At 43.3% G+C, this 22,856-nt stretch overlaps 1 protein-coding gene across 5 annotated transcripts in view; it reads left to right on the top strand.

The window, feature by feature from the left end:
* Positions 1–4,587: 4,587 nt before the first annotated feature.
* The window catches only part of adamts14 (ADAM metallopeptidase with thrombospondin type 1 motif, 14), a 78,185-nt gene continuing 59,916 nt past the window's right edge, over positions 4,588–22,856 (top strand). For 2 of the 5 annotated variants that reach the window (XR_013130086.1, XM_077000548.1), the window contains exons 1-4: positions 4,588–5,014; positions 5,397–5,779; positions 16,499–16,655; positions 20,337–20,533. Coding sequence is in view for 3 of the 5 variants with exons in the window: in XM_077000548.1 (XP_076856663.1) it covers positions 4,936–5,014; positions 5,397–5,779; positions 16,499–16,655; positions 20,337–20,533 (816 nt within the window). In the remaining 2 variants the exon portion in view is untranslated. The remainder of the gene's footprint in view (positions 5,015–5,396; positions 5,780–16,498; positions 16,656–20,336; positions 20,534–22,856) is intronic. The other 3 variants (XM_077000546.1, XM_077000547.1, XR_013130085.1) reach the window with 2 other exon arrangements.

Raw genomic sequence — 22,856 nt, forward strand, 5'->3', positions numbered from 1 at the left:
CAACAAATGAGTCCCTGGGACCAGCTATATCGCAATGCCAGCAAGAAGAAACCAGTGACACTTGGAGTGTGTACAATGTAGACACTATACCTACGCACTCAGTTCAGCACACACACACATTCAGTCAGCATGGCACACACCGCTAAAATAGCCCAGCACTGAGGAGAAGGACAAAGAACAACTCCATGATTGTACACATTGAAACTTGGCCGAGGTTTAACACTAGCCCACTCAGGACTCAGAAGAGCATGTCTGTTCATCATCATTAAAGTTCTTGTCTGTATTTGTGTGTGTTCATGGTTCACCAAGAGCATTTTCATGCAGTTGGAACGAGAGAGCTTGGGCTCTCCTTCAGGTTCCAGCCTGAAGGACGGGGTGAATAAGACGGGTGAAAAACACATGAAATAATGCCTTTTATTTCCTGAGACCTATGAAGAGCTAAAGATAAACAAGATAAAAGTTTAAAGAAAAACCCAAACCTACCTGTTACAAGTAAAATAAAAATAATAAAAGAACATCATGACTGAATTAATTCAGAATTATATAAATGTGTATTGTATTAAAAATGGAAAGTTTAAAGTGTAATAACCAGAAGCAAATTACCTCTTCGATCTGGCGTGGCTTACACCAGCAGGATGGTTCCATTAGCGGCGTGGCTAACGCCATCAGGACGGTTCCGCTAGCAGCGTGGCTAACAGTGTTAGGACGGTTTTTTCCAGCTTTTGGCAGTGTAACGACTAAACGCTCCTCCTTGTTTGGTTCTAGTCTGCACACTAGTGATCTGTGAGGTGTGTTGGGACAGTTCTTGTGGTGTAGATCACAAGGACCAAAGTGTCAATTCAGACTGTAAATGCGGACTGTAGTTCAACTGTGGCAGCACACCGTTCACCATTTAGCTCGTTCAGGTTCTCAACACAGGACCTCTCCTCATACTCCTCATTTTCACACACCTTTTTCATCTGCAGACCAGTGAAAAGTGTGTGTGTGTGTGTGTGTGTGTGTGTGTGTGTGTGTGTGTGTGTAAAAGCATAAATGAGATGGCATTCAAAGTGGCTTATGACTATGACTCCTTTATGGTTATTATAGTATTAGAATGTGATATCTATAATGTTGAAAATGGTCCCCATTTTATATTGTATATTTTGTGTGTGTGTGTGTGTGTGTGTGTGTGTGGTGTTTAGGGTGCTGTGGCTGTGTGATTCTGGGGTTGTTAAGTATGGCCTGGTGAACTCATCGGTGAAGATAAGGCATGGTGGAGCACAGGGCCTCAGGGCCGATATGCAGGCCTGGCCTTTGAAATGCAGTCCAGAGCTCTGGAGATCCTTGCTGAGCTGAAACCTGAGCTCAGTCCTGCACAAAGACACGCATTGAGTGGGTGAGCGACTGGCGGCAGAGCAGGGAAGCTTAATGTGAACCGCTTCCTTCTGGAGAGAGAGACAGAGAGAGAGCAAGGAATTAAGGAACTTCACCTGAACTGGTACCTGTTCTAAAGAAATTAATAGTATAAAGCAGTGTGTGAGGGACAGAAGAGGAGAGAGAGAGAGAGAAATGAAGATGGGAGAGGGAAGAACTTAATGCGACAGAAAGAAAGATACAAGGACAGAATTTTAAAAATATATTTAGTGATTACCTGCAAAACCTCAGCTGGATGCAGAATTTATGTTGTTAAGAATTTGCAGAAACAGAATGCTAATGTCTGACATTCCTCTGCCTACATGGGACGTTATGACCATGTGATCAGGATCCTAAGGGACCAGAGACACGGTCCAGTAGCAAGCACAGAACTGAACCCATGTTTTTATTTATTTATTTTTATGCTACTATAATTTATGTCACATTAACTAAATTATGTAAATTAATTGATTAATAAATGCAGTTCAAATAATTACAATACTCGATTCTACGATACTACTGCTCAAAGGATTGTACAACTCAAACACAGTCATGGTATAGGTCTTCAGTATGGTTATTTGTTTCATCTTTTATCATTATTCAGCGCAATACTAGTTTCAAATGACAGTCCAGCACCACTACATCACCCAGCACAACTACAACCACCCAACACCACTACATCACCCAGCACCACTACAACCACCCAACACCACTACCACCACCCAGCACTACAACATCCATCCAGCACTACAACATCCATCCAGCACTACATCACCCAGCACTACAACCACCCAGCACCACTACCACCACCCAACACCACTACCACCACCCAGCACTACAACATCCATCCAGTACTACAACATCCACCCAGCACCACTGCCACCACCCAGCACCACTACATCACCCAGCACAACTACATAACCCAGCACTACAACATCCACCCAGCACCACTATATCCACCCAACACCACTACATCACCCAGCACCACTACATTAAACAGCACTATAACATACACTCAGCACCACTACATCCACCCAGCACCACTACATCACCCAACACCACTACATCACCCAGCACCACTACATTAAACAGCACTATAACATCCACCCAGCACCACTACATTAAACAGCACTATAACATACACTCAGCACCACTGCATCCACCCAGCACTACAACATCCAGTGTCAGTAGCCTTCTGTCCATTCTCAACACTACTAGGAAGAGAGTGGTTTTAATGTGTTGTGTGGATGCCAGTGTAAGTGTTTTGTTGCAGATCTGAAGTCTATAACATTTCAGTTCAGATGATTTCAGAACGGGTGTGAATGCCATATTCAAGTCCTTCTGGACCACACCAGGGTGCTCTGCAGACATGCTTACAATGACCTCTGTGAAGGAATCTTTATTTTGTTTACAGATAGGTCAAGTATTTTTGTCTGTCTGTCTGTCTTCCCTAACTCCCTCCCTCCCTCTACTTTCCAAATTGTACCACTTCATAAACACACAGCTGTACCCTGTAGTTCAGGTTAAATGCAGTCTGTGCCATGTGTCACCTATGAGTCAGAGACAACCATACTGCCAGCCAGAGGATTCAACGATCAGGTGGTGCTCTCTCCTGTGTTGATAAATTAGGTGCTGACAGACACTGTGGTTGGCCCTCTTCTCTGATACAATTGTGTGGCCAGTTCACGGAGGCTGCAGCCCATTTGGGAAAGTACAAACGAACAAACTATGGTACTGCCACGGGGCAGCAACTGAGGGGCAGTAGAGCTACAGGGCAGCAGTTGAGGGGACAAGAGCAAGTGTAAATCCAAGCTTACCATACCTAACACAGGAGGTCTGATGTAGGGAGAGGCTGGATGATGGGGCTAGAAGCTATGGGGTGGGTTTGAGGTTCGCTCTGAGGTAAGCTCTGACTGGGTGTGGAGCTCGGTGGTGTGAATCTTCAGCCTTGTTCTTATCCACAATGTGGGTCTTTAGAGTGCATATAAAACTGCCACCCACTCACACAGTCTAACACCTTTTACACCTCAAATATGACATTTTGAATTAAAAGGTAGCTATCTGACAGTCAGGGTGCAAAGAGTTGTGAATTTTTCAGTTTCAGTTCAGTTCAGTTTCACTTCTAGAACTGTCCTGTCAAATGTTCTGAGACCTGGGTGCAGTGAGACGGTACACAATGTCTCCATCCTGTCTCCTGCAGAGCGAGACATGATCTCAGTGCTCCTCTCCACTGATGCAGCTAGATCCCATAGTCCCCATGGCCCACCAGCAGATCCCATGCTACTCCCCAGAGCCCACCAGCAGATCTAACCCTCCAAACATCTGCTCAGCCATGACCTTGGCCAATGAGTCACTGTCCCGGAAACTGAAATACCAACACTCTTAGAATGAAAAGGGTAAACTGACCTATATGAAGCTCTAAACAGACATGGAATCGGTCTGACATTTAAAAGTCACAAATTAGGTTTTAATGTTCACACAAGGATGTAAATACTGTGGTAATGTCACTCTATTTTTGTAGTCTAAACTGAGGGGACAAGTAATGAGTAAACAGATTGGAGAGACTTTGACACTACCAACAGGTCTGTGCGTAGTTTCAGAACACCCAGAACTGTTTTCAATTTAACATCAAATTTAAATGAAAATTTGATCATCCTGGGATTGAGGTTGTCTCCTAGTTGAGCTGAAAGAATTCCATAGTGACCGACCCCGATGTCGCGCGCCCATCTCCAGCAGGCGGTGTAAATGTTGACGTAGTGGGGTTGCTCTCGCATAAACTAAACCGCTCTGAGGACAGTTCTGATTCTGTTATTTTTTGCTTGTAAAGCTTTGCGTAACCGTGCATATAACCCTCAGACTTTGATTCACGACGTATGCACAAAGCACTTTCGATTTCAGACATTGAAATAAGTTTTAACTTGTTTTACATGCATTAGATGCAAGTTGCTAACGTTTTAATTAAGCGCTATAGCATTTTCGTTGCTTTTGATGATTGACAGACAATTTTTTACAGCACTGAATGGAGAAACTGCGCCAAAACAGTGAACACACACAGCATATTCTAATTTTCCCCTCCTTTAATCTACAGCAGGAGTCTACGCACAGCAAACCGTTTTTTCAAACCATTAACCGTTTCGCTGCCTTATGATTGAAGACACATTTTTTCCGCATTTGGGGGGTTGCGCCAGTCACAGTCCCAAATCCGCTTCGGTCTCCGGGCCATCCAACTTTTTTTTTAACTCAAGCGGGCTGATTAGCTGTTTAGCGGACGTCATCAGAGCCGTCGCTCTCCCTCTAAGTGGCCTGGGCCGTCCCGGTTTGCGCCCAGTTCAACACAGGCCATAGAACTGGAACCACTTGTGAGCAGCCGTCAGCTGGGAGTCTGGAGTGACAGAATGCTTTGCAGTTTCGCTGCGCTTAAAGACCGTGAGTGTTCCTCATGAAACGAGGCCAGTAGAACCTTGCAGAGTTAATGATAAAAAGGAAACTTTTTTTGCAGTGGGTTTAAAGGGCCCGCACTTATATCTCAGTGCTGCCATCGCTATGGATTACACTTATTTATTGATGTACTGCACAATAATTGTACTATTTCTGGATTATAGACATGCTGCACAATCGCACGGTGAGTAAACTGCCTTTCTTGTTGCGTTTTTAACTTTATCGCCTGAATAGTTATCTTTGCTGGTGACTGCGGCAATGAGATTTAAACTTCCAGCAGCGCGATTTATTATTGCGCCCCGGTCTCGATAACAACATCTGGCACGTGAAGAAACGTTTTGGCCAATGCAGTATTGTGGTCCGTTTCGAGCGCAAGGAAAAACAACGTGTTAGATTCCAAAACAAATGACCGCATTTATTTTGATAACAGATAGACAGATTAAACGAACAATTACTTTTAATAATCTTGGCGTTTTACTATAATTGAAAAAAAAGTATGTTAGGGCTAGTAAGATTTTCCACAGTTTGTTTCGAATAATCTGACACTTGGTTTTATTTCTCGTTAGCAAACCTCTCGGGAAAGCTGGATGAATATGGTCTCATCGTCCCGTTCAGTACTGACGCTAGCGGCCGGTATATTTCTCACGTGCTGTCTGCTACTGGAGCACCGTCACCGCCTGGAAGAAAACGGGTCGCGCGCAGTACCCGCGTGACGTCCTCCCTCACCCTGGGCGCTCAGGAATTGTTTTTCAACGTCACTGTTTTTGGGAAGGAGTTGCACTTGCGCCTAAGAGCCAACAAAAGGCTCGTGGCCCGCGGCGCTTTTGTAGAGTGGCACGAGGACTTTACGGAGAAGGCCAAGGAACGGATGCAGGGCGACTGCGTGTTTACCGGCGACATCACCGACATGCCGGAGGCCTCCGTGGCCATCAGTAACTGTGACGGCCTGGTAAGTAACCCCACTGTTCACTAAACAGAAATAATATGTAATGGTGATATTTACTTCACATAATCTCAGACTCCCAGAGAAAGATGAACATGTCAACCAACCCCACACTGCAACTGAAACTCCTGTCCAGGGTGTCTGTCTGTCTGTCTGTCTGTCTCTCTCACTGTGAAGCATACCACACTGAACATTAAGTGGCTCAGAATGTGTCTGCTGGAACGTGTCGAGTGTCTTCTGTGTGGTGTCTCCTGAGATATTGGCTGTGGGAAGAGAAAGGGGTGCAACCACTGGGAGCTGAGCTCTGCAAGTTGTCAATCAGCCTCAAAGATGCCAGTTCAGAATATAGAATTGGTCAGGGTTGAAGGTTAAAATTCTGAGGGCATCTGTTGTCTGGTGTCATAACAACTTCTACGAACTGCAGTGTAAGGTCGCTGAACAGGCGTGCAGAATGATTGTGAACAGGGTGGTCCTGTGCGCTGTGTAGACCATGGGAGACGGTCAGCGAGGAGCAGCAGCCAGCCATGGTCAGGGAGGAGGAGGAAAACTGTGTTACCATCAACTATATCTGGGATTCAAGGTCAAAAGTCAAGTCCACCTAGGCCACTGTGACCAGAAAATACCCTAGTACATGACCTCTGACCTGTTGTGACTGCACAGCTGGGTGCTTTTTTAAAGTGTGTATTTTAAAAATGTGTTTAGTAAGAGGCATTAGATGTTAAATGTTGTTGTGAGATGCATCCACTCCTTTGTGGAAGTCTGCTGTGCAAAAACGGTTTTAAAAATCTAAATGAATGGTGAATGAATATATGATAAAGCCGTCAGGGTCACCTTAGTGTCTACTAGTCAGGAGACACCTTGTTTTTACCTTGTAAACTCTGCTTAAAGGGCAACTGCATTCTGGATTCAGCCAGCAGGCTCTAGAACACACACACACACTTTCAGTGTCCTAGAACACACACTGATTGCACATGCAATGCAGTGACGTTTGTTTGCAGACGGTTTAAAGTTTTATTTCCCAAAAATCCAAGGTCTTTCCTTCAGTGGAAAAATCTTTTCAAAATCTTTTCATTTTTTAAAAAGAGCAATATAAACTCTTTCATCTGTCAGTAATCGAGGTTTCTGCATACAGCTGGTTAAGGCAGCACTGTTGAGTGAACGCATACAAAAGCATCATTCATTAAAGACACATGGATGACTCTCCAGGGTCATCTGGCCAGGGACAGCACAGCCCTCACCGCTGGAGCAGGGGCTCCTGCCCGGGTGACTGTGACTCTCTCATTATGTGTCTGGAAACCACTGCCTGCATATCTCTCTCTCTCTCTCTCTCTCTCTCTCTCTCTCTCTCTCTCTCTCTCTCTCTCTCTCTCTCTCTCTCTCTCTCTCTCTCTCTCTCTCTCTCTCTGTCTGTCTGTCTGTCTGTCTGTCTGTCTGTCTGTCTGACTGGTGTTTAGAATGAAAATAGACGGAGAGGATGCAGCACTCTGGAGTGAATGGTCAGGTTGCAGCCAGATCAGATTACAGCCACCTACAGTTCAGCAGAGAGGGGTGGGAAGAAAGGGGGATGGAGAGGGAGTCTAGTAAAGGGCCAGCAGAGTTAAAGTGAACACTTGACTCTGAGTTTGCAGTTCACTGCCATGTGGCAGTAGGAGTGACTGATTTATGGCTGGACCTCAAAAACGTTACGTATAATAGATCTAAGAAACGTTACCTTGTTGCATGTCCTACAGTAGAACTAGAGACTTACTGGCGATCAGTGTACTGGCCAATGAAGATGAGATTTAAACTTTAAATTGAATAATCGTGCATTTGAGAGTTAACCCTAACATGAACACTCATCTGTTTCTCAGGGGCAGTGAAGGTGGTATTATTTTACTGTTACTTTTTTTATTGCTCTAACAGTGAACTGAATTACAAGAGACACATTCTCTTATGAGTTTATCTGTTAGACTCTGTCTGCTGTAGTGGTTATGAATAGAACAGGAAGAGTATCTTGCTCTTTCCTGAAATGCAGAATCCTGGCATGGAGACAGGACCTCCCTGTCCAGCTGTCTGTCACATCTCTCTCATGTCCCTTCTCAGCTAAGCTTTCATCACACTGACTGCTGCCCCAGGCATCACACAAGGAATGAATCAGCAGATGAAGCAGGTGTGGGGGGAATGGTGGTATGAGGGTCCAGCATACAGAGGAGTGCTTCACGGAGCCCTTTCAGGTGCTCCTCAGCCACAGCCCGGCTTCCCCTGGAGAGTCCGGCCGTGCTGGACTGCAGCTGGACAGGAAAAATGTGTGAGAGAGCAGCTCTGAGCAGCCCTGATTGGACTTCAGTTGGAGGACTATCTCTCCTTCGGGGCGTGCGGGGATCCTCAGCATTTCTGCTGTAAGCTGTCCATCCCCACAGTACTATTAGATCGGGGGGTGGGGTCACACCAGAAAATAAAACAGCTCTGTACAGAAAGCCAACCCATTGCCACGGGAATATCTCCACCAGCCACGTGCAGAACTAAGCGGGTGTGAGGGTCGCCCCGTGTGAGCGTGAGCCGGGTCAGCCGACTGCCCCCCCATCCATGCTGACCACTGTGCTGCCAGAGAGACAGGGCCGGACAGACGAGGCCAGACACAGAGACAGTATCTTCACCAGCCCAGAAGAGTTTAGCCAAGAACAATCATGTTCTACCACTGGGATATTTAATATTTCTCTATCTATACACCATCAGAATAATTAAAACAGAACGATGAGTGGACCTGACTACATACCACATCTATGGCCCTTCAAGACCCCAGGGCCAGTCACCCATGTCTGAGGAAGACACCTCAGAGACACAGAGCAAAGTACAGCTGTCACAATGCCAACACATACTGAACAGACACACAAAAAAACACAGCACAAACACCAACCCATAGGGTGGAAACATCTTTTTTGTTTGGCTTTTCATTGTTCGTCATTAGGGCTGGGTATTGATTCAAATTCCAAGAATCGATCCGATTCTGAAGATTAAGAATCGTTTTTTTTCGATTTAATCCGATTTAATCGATTCGATCCGATCCGATTCGATCCGATTCGATCTGATTCGATCCGATTCGATCCAATTCGGGGTTTAGTGTTATTAAAAATGTATTTGAGCTGTTTCCTGACTGTGTACAGAAGCAACATGTTAAAACTAGTATTATATCGATATTAATCAGCAAATTGTTACTGGTAGTTGGTAGTTACTGATGGCTGGAAGACTGGTGAAAAGGGTCATCATAAATCTACCTTCAAGAAAGGTAATCCAGGACAATAAACAGAGGACATCTTTGAGGTGTCTATATCTGCAACAGTGGGCTCCTACTGGGACACTAACCAGTGCATTATTATTATGATTTAAATAATTAAGAATTCACCCATAAGCTGTTGCTACCAAATGCATTTTTATTTTAAAAGTGCTCACACTTAATAAACTGAAAGTATAAAATGTAAACGTGTATTTTTCTTTAAAGTGAGAATATAAGAACAGAACTCTCACGTTACGGTCCCCGACCCCTCCGTTTTGGGCGCGTTAACGTCGTCTGCGTCTAATCGTCTACGTCGGTGTATCTCCGTGGGTGCGGGTGCGTCTTGTGATAGTCCTCACCTGTGGCTCGTCTCGTAATCACGTGGGGTTGATGTGGTTTGTTTATTTAATTTGCGCTCGCGCAGCGTCCTGTGCTCGTCGTTGTTTGAGTCACACATGTTCTATGTAAACGTGTTTTACGTGCGCTTCGGTAAATGTAATAAACGTAACGATTTGGAAAGTGCAAAGGATTCTGTCTCGTCCATCGCCTTGCGCCCAACGTTACAAGAACATTTTAAACTTTTTTTAAACTGTAAAAACACTGGGTAAACGGTCAGTGACACGGACTAACTGTAAATAGTCACTAACACTGGATAAACTGTCCTTCTGTTTTTAGATTTCCGATTTGACTATCGTCGTTACCGGCACTGTCCGACGCCAAGTCGTTTTACAGTTAGTTAGACCGAGCACGCCTGCGTGAATTCAGTGACGAGGCGGGGGTAAAAGTTCACTAAAAAATCGATCTTTGGACGTATGAATCGATAATCAGATCATCATATGCAAATCGATTCTGAATCGGAAAATCGATTTTTTCAACACAGGCCTATTCGTCATCATAGATTCAGCATGTCCGACATTTACAAGTGGAGCCTGTATATTGATCTTCACTTGGCCTGTCTGTGTCTTGCCTGTCTGTATATCTGTGGTCTGCATCAGTTTGTCTGTCTCCGCACATGTCCTGTAAACCTGCACACTGTAAACCCCCCTCTCATACTGTTACCATGGGTGACATGGGTGGAGGATGTTGGCGCAGTAATCTGCTCTTGCTAATGGATGTGTGAGATGTGAGATCAGCCTCAGGGTGTAGCACCTCGTGACCAGCGTCAGATGACCTGTAAGCTAGTCCTACAGTCTGCATGCTTGCCCAAGCCCTGGGGATGCGTCACCTCCATGTCCAGAGGGGCCAGAAGGGTCGCAACATGTGCTGAACGGGTGCAGCTGTTGTGAGCGTGCACACTGCAGTCACTCGATCTGCCTGTGGCATGCGTGTGTGCTGGCCTGTGGTCTCACTGTCTGACTCCCACTCTGCAGGCCATGTGGTCTGTCGCATGTGCTGCTGGAGGTGTGATGTGGTGTTGACCTTACAGTTTCTCTCGGTTTCCTCGTTCAGTCCCTCGTATTTTTTCATCTTTTACATTTACATTTGCAGCACTTAGCAGACGCTCTTATCCAGAGCGACTTACAAAGTGTTTTGCTTCTGATCACAGAATACATCCTAGGAAATAGTACAGATAGACCAGAATTCAAGACACCATTGAGTCAGACTACTACTACACTACAGGAGTCAATGTCATTACCAAGTGTTTTGCAAGTTAGACGTTTGCCAAGAAGCGCAAATAACCATAGACACACATACAATTTAAGAACAACGGCAAGTGGTATCAGCTCTAGATCTTTTCGTGAATGACAGCATGTTGTCTTCTGAACAGTTTCCCAATGAAGGTGTTGGTAGGGTAAGATGGTATTGCTTTAGAGATGACCTCTGACCTGCTTTGGCAGTACACAGACATAAGGAGGAGCTGCAGGAGCAGCGGAACTGTGTGATGGGTTGGGTCACGATGATGGGAGGGAGGGCAACAGGGTGGATGTTCTTGATAACAGTCGTATAGACTGTGTGTCGTATAGACTGTGTGTCGTATAGACTGTGTGTCGTATAGACTGTGTGTTCTATGTCATGTTTCCATCTATTCTGGTCCTGCACTCCATGCATTTCATACATAAATATAGCTGGATATTAAGATGTCACTTTAATTATATTTTTGCTTGTTTTATTCATTATCTTCGTCTTTTCTTCTATGTCTCAGGTTACTCCAGATGACCTTTTAATGATCGTGATCATTTGCTGTGTTGGTAGAAGAGATCTGATATGTGCCCAACTCTGAGTGTGGACTTGTGTTTGACTCATGAAGCTGTTATTCCAGTTGTGTAGACATTTACAGCTGCTGTTCATTTTAATTATGTAACTTTAGACATTTTTATATTTCCATAAAGAGAGAAAATTGGCAGAGCGTGAGTGAGTTTGTGAAAGGAATGAGGATGAAAAGTATTTTTCTGTAAAACATTTCTCACCCTAGATGAACTGCCTGACATGTTGCTGGAGCTGTCTGCCACTGCTCCCCAGCGCCTGTGTTCAGAGAACCTGTGTCTTTGTCTACAAATTGCAGACAAACAATCAAACTCTGATTGCATGTTATGCAAGTAGAACGACAAGTCAAGGCATCTGCAGCCTGTACAGTTACAAACTTTACAGCATTCTGTGCAAGACTGATTGATTAATTGATTGATTGTGTTATTAGAAACTTCTGCCAAGGAAGCACAGTTGCTCCCTGTTTAAATGCCTCTCTGCTTCCTGTTTTAATGCCTCTTTCTCTGCTCATCATGAGGACCTGCTAGATTCAAACGTTCCAAAGCAGCTGAGGATATGAAGAGTCTGTTCTCATAATCACACACACATAATCACACGCATATCTCCCATCAAAGCCTCTGGGGCAGCTGTGTGGAATTTATTGTATGTCTGAGCTTAAAGGGAGCTCCTGTTTGATTTATGAGTCAGGTCTCAGTGATCCTGGGGACGCTCAGTCTGGTTTTTGATGGGCTGTGTTTGCTGTCAGTGCCTCTATAGCGTATAGTTCTTTAGGCCAGGTGAAAGAGTCCCAATTGGCACCTTACGGTCTCCCGGTTTGGACATGGGCCTGTGGCTGTCAACTGAGGTGTTGCACTTAAACAGGAATGCTACATTTTGTTTCATTACCGTGTGCAATGTTACTGAAGAGCAGCAGCAGGTAGGAAGGGTTCTGACTCTACAGTCCCTGACATAAGTTCTGTCGCTTATCCATGTTGTGGAAACAAAAGCTTATAACCTGACTTAAAATTCATCGATTGGTTTTAGAAATGACACATATGAAAGTTGAAACCCTCCCAAATGAGATTTAATTTACGAAAATAAATTTGCTTTACTGCAGAAATATTGATAATTTAATGAACACAGAAAGGTCAGATTTTGGCAAGACAAGTTTTTTTGCCTTGTCATATAATGCACCCAATCCTAGTTTACAGCCTCACCTGTGCTCACTAAGTGATTGGTTAATTAGTGGGTGTGTATAAAAATAGCTCCAGCACCCCAGACCTTCACTTGTACTGCAACTTGACCTCTGACAACATGCCAAATATCCATCCTGCGACCAAAGCCTTGATTATCAAGACGCTGAGGACCAAATCCAATGCAGAGGTGGCTGGCACCTTTAATGTGTCTCAACGTCAAGTACAATGAATGAAAAAAAGATTTGAAGAGACTGGAGATGTTTTTGATAAGCCCAGGTCTGGCAGACCCCACAAGACAATTGCTTGGGAGGAACGTTTGTTAGTTAGAAAATCCAAAGCCAGTCCCTCTTCCACTGCAGCAGAGCTCCACCAGGCCTGGTCACCTCAAGTCCCTGTGTCAACTAGAAGAGTTTGTAGGATTCTGTCTTGAAATGGCCTCCATGGTCGAATCAGTGCCCAGAAGCCAGCACTAAACAAAAGGCAGGTAAAAAACCGTGTGGCATTTGCCAAGGCCCACAGCCTGCTAAACGGATGGACGCTGGAAAAGTGGCAGAAGGTGGTTTTCACAGATGAATCTTTAGTTGAATTACACCACAGCCGCCACAAATACTGCAGGAGACCTACTGGAGCTCATATGGATCCAAGATTCACCCAGAAAACAGTCAAGTTTGGTGGTGGAAAGATCATGGTCTGGGGTTACATCTTTATTATGTATTAGCTACATCTTACATTCCCAATCATAAAAGGGGTCAAATTTTGCGGCAGGATGGTGCTCCATCTCATACATCCATCTCTACATCAAAGTTCCTCAAAGCGAAGATCAAGGTGCTCCAGGACTGGCCAGCCCAGTCACCAGACATGAAGCTTGGAAGACAAAACCGAAGTATTTTGATGAACTCTGGGAGGCATGTAAGACTGCATTCTTTGCTATTCCTGATGACTTCATCAATAAATTTTATGCGGTCCTTCAAGCTTGTGGAAGTCACACAAAATATTAAATATGGCTCTAATAGCACCACAATGTCATTCACCAGTGTTATGAAGCATATATTTGTATATGAAGTGAATTATTTGTTTGATTTTCACCTTACTTTCTGTGGGCGACAAAACCTTTTGTCTTGCCAAAATCTGACCTTTCTGTGTTCATTAAATGATCAATATTTCAGCAGTAAAGCAAATTTATTTTCATAAATTAAATCTCATTTGGGAGGGTTTCCGCTTTCATATGAGTCATTTCTAAAACCAATTGATGAATTTAAAGTCAGGTTATAAGATAGATAGATAGATAGATAGATAGATAGATAGATCTTTATTGATCCCTTTGGGAGGCTTCCCTCAGGGAAATTAAGATTCCAGCATCATCATGACAGTAACAGAAGACAGAGATTAAATAGAAGATAGAGATTAACAGAGATTAAGCTATTACTAATAATAATAATAAATACTAAAAAAATCCTAAAAAAACAATAGGATATAAAAAGCCAAAGAGGTATTGCACATAATTGCACATAAGCTTTTATTTCCATAACATGGATAAGCGACAGAACTTATGTCAGGGACTGTATTAACTTTAATAATGTCTCTGTTCTTCATTAACATTGCACAGTAGAAACAGTGTCAATGGGCCACTGTTGTGTTTACCAAAGCAGACTCAGCTGGAGACTTTGATGTAAAGGGTGGTGTTAAAATTGCTGCTGGACTAGCCTCCAAGCAAGAGGCGCCCCAGGCATTATTGATTTAAGGCTTGTGAAAACCTGGGTGTGAAACACTACAGCACAGCCACCATAGCACCAGACATCTCGCCACATTCTTGTCAACTGTGTTATTTGACTCCAGAGCTGTTGGTGGCACTGTAGGGCAGTCTGGCAGCCTGACGCCGCTCTCTCCCATGCAGCAGATGAAGAACAAGAGAACTCGGCCCAGTGTAAACACACACAGTGATCACACACTCAAACGTCATGGAGTTAGTTACATGTCAATGGTCAAATCAGTGAAGAGGAACTGTTGTTGAGGTGGAGAAGACGGTGGCATGTACGCCCTATAAACACCACACAGGCAGCATGGTGAATTTAAGCATTCTTTTCCAACAAGTGTGCAATATTTATGAGGAGACTCAGACTTGGCCTGATCTCAAAGTGGATGATGTTAGAGGGTGGTGTTTACATGACGAAGGGGAAAAGGTCATTAAACCCAATGTATACCCCATGAAAAAAGTATTGATAAAACAATATTGATGAAACCATACTGATAAAGACTTGAGTGAAGCATTGTTTCCATCAGCTCCTTAACCTGACGGTCATGTGAACGTAGTCTCAGTCACACCACTGCTGTAGATAAATATACCACATGTGTTAATGTAGTATCAGTGACAGTCACACCACTGCTGTAGATAAATTTGCCACATGTGTTAATGTAGTCTCAGTGGCAGTCACACCACTGCTGTAGATAAATATACCACATGTGTTAATGTAATCTCAGTAGCAGTCACACCACCACTGCTGTAGATAAATATACCACATGTGCTAATGTAGTGTCAGTGGCAGTCGCATCACTGCTGTAGATAAATATACCACACGTGTTAATGAGGGGTTGAATAATAATTGACCCTCTGATTGAACTTTACACAATAATAATATAAAAAAAAACAAAAATATAAATTTTTTTTGCTGCTGTGCATTGCACACATATATATATAGACCTATACATTTATATACACACAGTATATAATCCCACCTCTTCCTTCTGTTGTAACATCTCCTTCCCCTCATACAGTTCTACAATCCCACATCATAATGCTATCAGCTGAACACATGATGTATGCTTGTAAACTCATTAATTTGAGCAAATCTGAGCATACTAACATATAGTGTATGCAGATTTTCCTGAGCAAGCTGTGCTTATGACCAGGGTGTGGCTGGTCTGGTGAGCCACACCCCCTGGATGGTTCACCTCTAGCCAAGGAACCAACAAGTTCTGAGGTCACTTAGGGGTGCATTCTAGGAGATCCACCTCATGCACAAAGATCCCAGCTGCTTGAGCTTATTCTAGGTCATACTCCTGAGACTCTGGTGACCAAACACCCTTAGACCTCAAAATTGTCCGCTAGGTTGATGATGATGGTCATCTGTACGCTTCTGCGTTATGTGATTTGATAGGGCTATCTCAGGGGTACTGTCATTGGTGGAGGTCTTCCGTAGGCCAGCCCTTTCTCCACCACTTGTGTCTCTGGGAGGCTGAACTGAGTCTTTTTTTGTGTCAGGATCACTATAAATACGTGTAACGTTCCTGCCAACCGTCTGTGGATGCATTTTCTGGCATTCGTTACTGACTTAAATGATGGTTTGATGATATTTTGAACAAAAGGGAATTGTGTGGCTTTACCAAACCTGAAGTTGGATGATGTATATGCAATGGGTTCATGCTGTTCTCTTTAAAATACAAACCCTGTCATAGAGTCCTGCCCTTCCAAAGGAGTGGGATACATCCGCCACTCATCCCCTTCAAAAGTGTCTAACTAAATCTTCTGTAGCCAGTAAATCTTATTCAGTCAGTTTGGACAGATTGGGATTGGTCACAAACCAAACTGAACTCTGCTAAATCGTTACTTGAAAATGTTGACTAATAAGTTCAAAATGTTACTGAGTTCACCAAAGCTGGGCAAAGCCAACATAGCAATGGCTAATCTGCACACACACACACACACACACACACACACACACACACACACACACACACACACACACACACACACACAGTTTTATATGCTCCAGTTTTCAGAGTGGACTAAATTTAATTCTGAATTCTGACTCATAATTGTGGTTTGAGATCAGTAGAAGGCTGGGGAATCAGATTGAATTACAATGTAAGAGTTTTTCTCCAGGCTATCTGAAATACTTCACAAGGACCTCAATGCAGGAGGGCTTCTTTGCTATGAGTGAAGTGTTCTCCAGGGCTTCTTTGCTGTGAGTGAGGTGTTCTCCGTGGCCTCACTGCTGTGAATGAGGTGTTCTCCAGGTTTTCACTGTTGTGTGTGAGGTGTTCTGCTTGTATTGCTGTAGAGTGTTTGACTGATGTCTCAGTGTTTTCCTCCAGGCTGGACTGATACGCACAGATAATGGGGAGTTCTTCATCGAGCCTCTGGAAAAAGGTCAACAGAAGACGGAGGTCAAAGGTCGAGTTCACGTGGTGTACCGCCGGTCTGCTGTTAGAAGAAACTCATCATCCGACCAGGTGAACCTCCATAATGAAGGTGAGTGATGGCAGAGTGAAAGCAGGACAAAAGCAAGTTAGCCCTCACAAAGGAGTTAGCCCTCACAAAGGAGTTAGCCCTCATAACGGAGTTAGCCTTAGTAGATGAGCTAACCTTCATAAAGGAGGCATGAGCTAGCTTTCACTCTCTATTTCACTGATGATTTATAGCCCAAAGCAAAAGTTTGCTACCTTTATTTGCCTAAAAGTGTAAATGTTATGCAACTTGGAATACAAGTTCTCTTTGTGTTTAATTCTCCAGTCCAGAGCTTACTGTAGAGGTTCCATATATTTCTTAATGCAGAAGAGCATCTACTGTCAGGGGCTGTATTTGAGCTTGTTGGGCTCTGCACCATTTGCATCGGTTTCTCTTTGCAGGTTTAATGTCAGTTCCCAAGGTCACGTGTGAGGATTTTTTCCCAAGGTCAGTTCCCAAGGCCTGAGTTTTTCAGGGTATTTTTCACTTGAGTGTCTTGTTTCTTAGTGTTTTTATAGACAACAGGACATGCAGCATCACAATCCCCCTGTTCATCTGTTCCACAGCTGGCGTTCTACAGTACAGTTTCTGTGGGAGCATTTGAATCAGTACCCAGCACTGATCCCATCACACTACTACTGCTCCATTCACACCTGTCTCACTATTATAGACCTGTTGACCATGCAGGTAGCAGAGGATCAAACAGCTACTAGCGAGCTTTTTTCTCCCAGTTCATTTACATACCGGTCACAGCAGAAGGGCACACTAGAGCATCTGTATTTAACCCTAACCCGAACCCTTAATACTCTGGAGACCCTAGAGATCCTTAAGACCTTAGAAACCATTAACACCCTAGAAACACTAGCTTAACTCTATCCTAGAGTGACGGGTTAAAAGCTTTTGACTGTCTCACTCCTTCCTCAGACCTATAATAGCAGGCCCCACAGCGTAACATGGCAGTATCTGCATGGGTGGAGATCTTCTGTTGATAGCTGATTGCATTGAATGGATAACCAGTTTCCTTAACCTTCTACTCTGAGACATTTCTTTTCCTGAGCTTCCATTTCCCTATTGGATGATCTGATTGTTTGTTGAATTTGTTTCTCAAACTTTCTAAACAACATTGCAGGTGCCTTCTTAAGACACACACAGGACTTCCGCTTGGTTAATTCACAATTCATAATCACAATGATGCAAACCACTGAAATGGTGGACACAGAGGGGACTCAGCATGGACATGGAGGGGTATAAATAGATTGTATTTCATCACACATTCTTAAATACTTTTGAAGCAGCAGTGCTCTCTTCATCGCTTGTTCAGCTTTGGGCCACTGGGCTTCTTTGGGTTTGTCTGGGTTTCTGAATTGGGTTTCTGAGCATCCAGTGCACCAGGAAGCATGCACAAAGGGTGAGGTGAAAGCTCCTCTTTTGTCTTCAGGCTTAGACCTCCCATATGCAAAACATGTATAATATCATATATGATAACGAGTTTCTATATATGCTGATTTAAAATGGTGCACAGGAACTGTGGTGTCCAGCTGAGTTCAGGTCTCTGCCTAATCTAATACACCTCATCCAGATGATCACGACCTTCAGGTGGTTTTGAATATTAGAACCAGGTGTGTTGAAGCTGAACTCCAGAGGGTAGTAGATCCACCAAATCTACGGTTGGGCTTATATCTTAATTAGAAAACATTATCTATGGTTATACATGAGAGAAAAACAAATCAAATGTAATTTAGTAAAACATACTCCACAGCTCCACTCTAGTGGTCCTTTAGTGAATCCGTTGCTCTAGAGCAGGTATCACCAAATGGCGGACCGCGGTCCGGATCCGGACCCGAACGCCGTCCTGTCCGGACCCAATCACATTCCTGATTAACTGGATACGGACCCAAATGCCAAAAATTTTTTAACGGGAGACTATATTTTAAACCGGAGAATTTATTTTTAGACGAGTGTTACGTTCACCACCCATTTGAGTGTTACGTTCGCCCCCCCGCTCAACAACTTTCGTTCGTGTGCTTATACACTCAAATATGTCAGCAAATTTGTTGGACATCTTTCAAGAAGTTAGCGCTTAGCCCTTAAATATGTCAGCCAATGTTTAAAAGAAAAAGACTGAAGCAGAATTCTGTTTTAAACAAGGCATGGATTTCTAAATATATATTTACTGAAGTCAAATTTTGTCAAACAAAATTTGAAGTCAAACAACGTTTGTGCAGAACATGTAGCTGTGTTTAAGGATTAAAATTTGAATCGCCATTACAAGAGTAAACACACAGAGAAATACACAAACTAGACTGATGCAGAGTGGACACGTGTGTCCGGAGATTGACGAAACTGCAAAGGCAACAGGATTTTTTTTGGAGCTGAACTCATCCAGAGACACAGCAGTCTGGACCAGACTGCAAGAGACTGTAAGCCATTCTCTGATGGGGAGTTTGTCAAAGAATGTTTGATGGACTTTGCAGCACTAATTTGTCCTGAGAAAAAAGAATTGCAAATGTGTCCCTCTAAATGCGCTTCGTAATGACGAGGGTCGAGGGGAATTTAGATGTTCAGCTGCGAAACTTTCCTGTCTTGGCACTGGACGAGAGCTGTGATGTCTGAGATACAGTCCAGTTACTGAGCTCTTTACATGGGGTAATTAAAAAAATAATGATGCTAGTTTTTTAAAACTTTTAAAAACTTATAAAATATTTAAAACTTTCAAAACTGGACAATCACAAGTTAATTAAATAATCAATAATTCTGTCATTTTTAATTGTACGTAACACTGTAATGTAAAACTCAGTGTCTCTCCTTTCTCCCTTCCCTCCCTCTCTCTCTCTCTCTCTCTCTCTCCATCTCACTCTCTCCCTCTCTCCCTCTCTCTCTTAGTTTCTCTCCCTCTCTCTTTCTCTCTGTTTCTCTCTCCCTCTCTCTCTCCTTCACTCTCTTTTTTTGATTGGAGTGCCTTGTGTTTGCAGTACTGAGCTAAGAATGCCCTGCAGTCCTGCAGGAATGTCAGTTCCACCTTGGAGCAGACAGATACTGTGTGGCCTCAGAGGCTGTAACCGTCAGCGTTGTGATTACACAACTGATCCACGTGTCCATGTGGTGTTTAGAACTCTGTCACCACTGAGTGAAGAATATAATCACTCTGCTGCTCTTAAAACTTTAGAAGAGAGCAAGGGATACCTCCTTCAGTCTCTGCCAGTCTACTCGCCACCACACATAAAAATTGTCCAGGGACTGGGTTAGAAAGAATTACCCTCCAAATGCTAATGTTCTTATTCCTAGAACAGGAACTGATACAAAACGTGTGTATCGGTTTATATTTCTAGGTGAACATTTTTGACAAATACTGATTTGACTCCTATAGAGATTAAACTGAATTCTGATGTGGCAGATCATGTGTCATTGTTATAGGACATGGGAGATTACGCCTATTTGATAGATTAGGGTTGGTGGGAGATTAGGACTGGTTGGAGATTATGGCTATTGGGCCTGGTGATTAAGTAAGGGCTGTTTGCTTTCCTGACAGATTAGGGCTGCTGATAGATTAGGGATGATGGAAGATTAAAGTTGTGGGATTTGTGTCTCTGAAGATTTAAACAGCTATCTTCTTCAGTGGTTTGTTTTCAAAAATAAAGCCGCTGTGTCATGGGGTGTGAGATGTGGTTGATGTAAGCATAAGAACTGTCTGTCTTTGGATTTCAGTTGCAGACTTTGGGGTTGCTAAACTTCCAGACACTTTGGGAGTGATGGAACAAAAGCTGATGGAGTCTGACCGCAAACGCCGACATGCTAAAAAAGACAACTACAACATCGAGGTTCTGCTCGCCGTGGATGACTCGGTGGTGCGTTTCCATGGCAAAGAACATGTGCAGAACTACGTGCTCACACTCATGAACATTGTAAGTAAATGTAACATATGTATGTAATGTAAGTCTTTAACAGAGTGAGGCATCTCGTAACACACCTAACTTTCCAACCTGTGTCCCTGAGCCAAAGATCTCACCTTTCTCTGAGAAGGATTAAGAACAGGTGTATGCAGGTATGTGCGTCTCTTTGGTCAAGAACATCTTGCCTGTAACATTACTTGTCCCTGTCTCCTCTTCACATGTGTCTGGACACATTCTTAACATGTGTTTGGACACACTCTCCTTCACATTTGTTTGAACACATTCTCCCTCACGTCTGCTGGCCGCAGGAGTGACGCCATCTTTGGTGTTTGTCCTGAATATGTCCAGCTGAGGCCAGTCTGTCTGTAATGTGGCTGAGTATACACTTACCATGTAGATGTACCATATACCAGTACATACTTATGCATTCTACATGTACCATGTATATTCACTATATACATACTGTACTTACCATATACGTTCTACATTTACCATATACATACTTACTTTATACATAAAACACTTACTATGTACAAACCGGATTCCAAAAAAGTTGGGACACTGAACAAATTGTGAATAAATGTATCATTTTAAGGGAAAAATATGTTTAAAAATCTAATGGCGTCAAAAAATCCCCAAAAAGTTGGAACAAGGCCATTTTTACCACTGTGTGGCATCCCCCCTTCTTCTTACAACATTCAACAGACGTCTGGGGACAGAGGTGACCAGTTTCTCACGTTTAAAAATAGGAATGCTCTCCCATTCATGTCTAATACAGGCCTCTAACTGGTCAATCATCTTTGGCCGTCTTTGTCGCACCTTCCACTTTATGATGCACCAAATGTTCTCTATAGGTGAAAGATCTGGACTGCAGGCTGGACATTTCAGTACCCGTATCCTTCTCCTACGTAGCCATGATGTTGTGATTGCTGCAGGATGTGGTCTGGCATTATCTTGTTGAAAAATGCAGAGTCTTCCCTGAAAGAGATGACGTCTAGATGGGAGCATATGTTGTTCTAGAACCTGAACATAGTTCTCTGCATTAATGGTGCCTTTCCACACATGCAAGCTGCCCATGCCACGAGCACTCATGCAACCCTATACCATCAGTGATGCAGGCTTCTGAAGGGAGCGTTGATAACAACTTGGGTTATCCTTGTCCTCTCTGGTCCGGATGACATGGCGTCCCAGTGTTCCATAAAGAACTTCAAATCGTGACTCATCTGACCACAGAACAGGCTTCCATTTTGCCCCACTCCATTTTAAATGACCCCTGGCCCTCTTTGCACTGTAGAGTTTCAGCTGGCAACGGCGGATGGCACGGTGGATTGTGTTCACTGACAATGCTTTCTTGAAGTATTCCTGAGCCCATTCTGTTATTTCCTTGACAGTGGCATTCCTGTTTGAGGTGCAGTGATGTTTAAGGGCCTGGAGTTCACGAGCATCCAGTAGAGTTTTACAGCCTTGACCCTTAAGCACAGCGATTGTTCCAGATTCTCTGAGTCTTTTGATGATGTTATGCACAGTTGATGATGATAACTTAAAAGTCTTTGCTATTGTACTCTGGGTAACACCATTCTGGTACTGCTGCACTATCTTTCTGCGCAACAATGGTGGAATTGGTAATCCTTACCATAATTACCATCTTGGCTTCAGAGAGACACTGACACTCTGAGAAGCTCTTTTTATACCCAATCATGTTGTCAATTGACCTAATTAGTCTTAATTGGTCTTCCAGCTCTTCGTTTTATGCTCAATTTCTATTTTCCAGCCACTTATTGCTACTTGTTCCAACTTTTTGGGATTTGTTGACACTGTGAAATTTTGAATCAACATATTTATCCTTTAAAATGTTACATTTACTCTGTCATCTATGTTCTATTATGAATAAAATATTGAAATTTGCCTTCTCCACATCATTGCATTCCATTTTTATTCACAATTTGTTCAGTGTCCCAACTTTTTTGGAATCCAGTTTGTACATGCTATACTTACTATATACATACAACACTTACCATATACATACTACATGTTGAATCAGCCAATCACATGGCAGCATTTAGGCATGTAGACATGGCCAAGACATTCTGCTGCAGTTCAAACTGAGCATCAAAATGGGGAAGAAAGGTGATTTAAGTAAGTTTGAATGTGACATGGTTGTCTAAGATTTTCAGAAATTGTTGATCTACTGGGATTTCACGCACAACCGTCTCTAGGGTTTACAGAGAATGATCAGAAAAAGAGAAAATATCCAGTGAGCAGCAGTTCTGTGGGCGCAAATGCCTTGTTGATGTCAGAGGAGAATGGCCAGACTGGTTCGAGCTGATAGAACGAC

Source organism: Brachyhypopomus gauderio, chromosome 3, assembly GCF_052324685.1.
Source record: "Brachyhypopomus gauderio isolate BG-103 chromosome 3, BGAUD_0.2, whole genome shotgun sequence".
In the NCBI taxonomy this organism is placed as follows: Eukaryota; Metazoa; Chordata; class Actinopteri; order Gymnotiformes; family Hypopomidae; genus Brachyhypopomus; species Brachyhypopomus gauderio.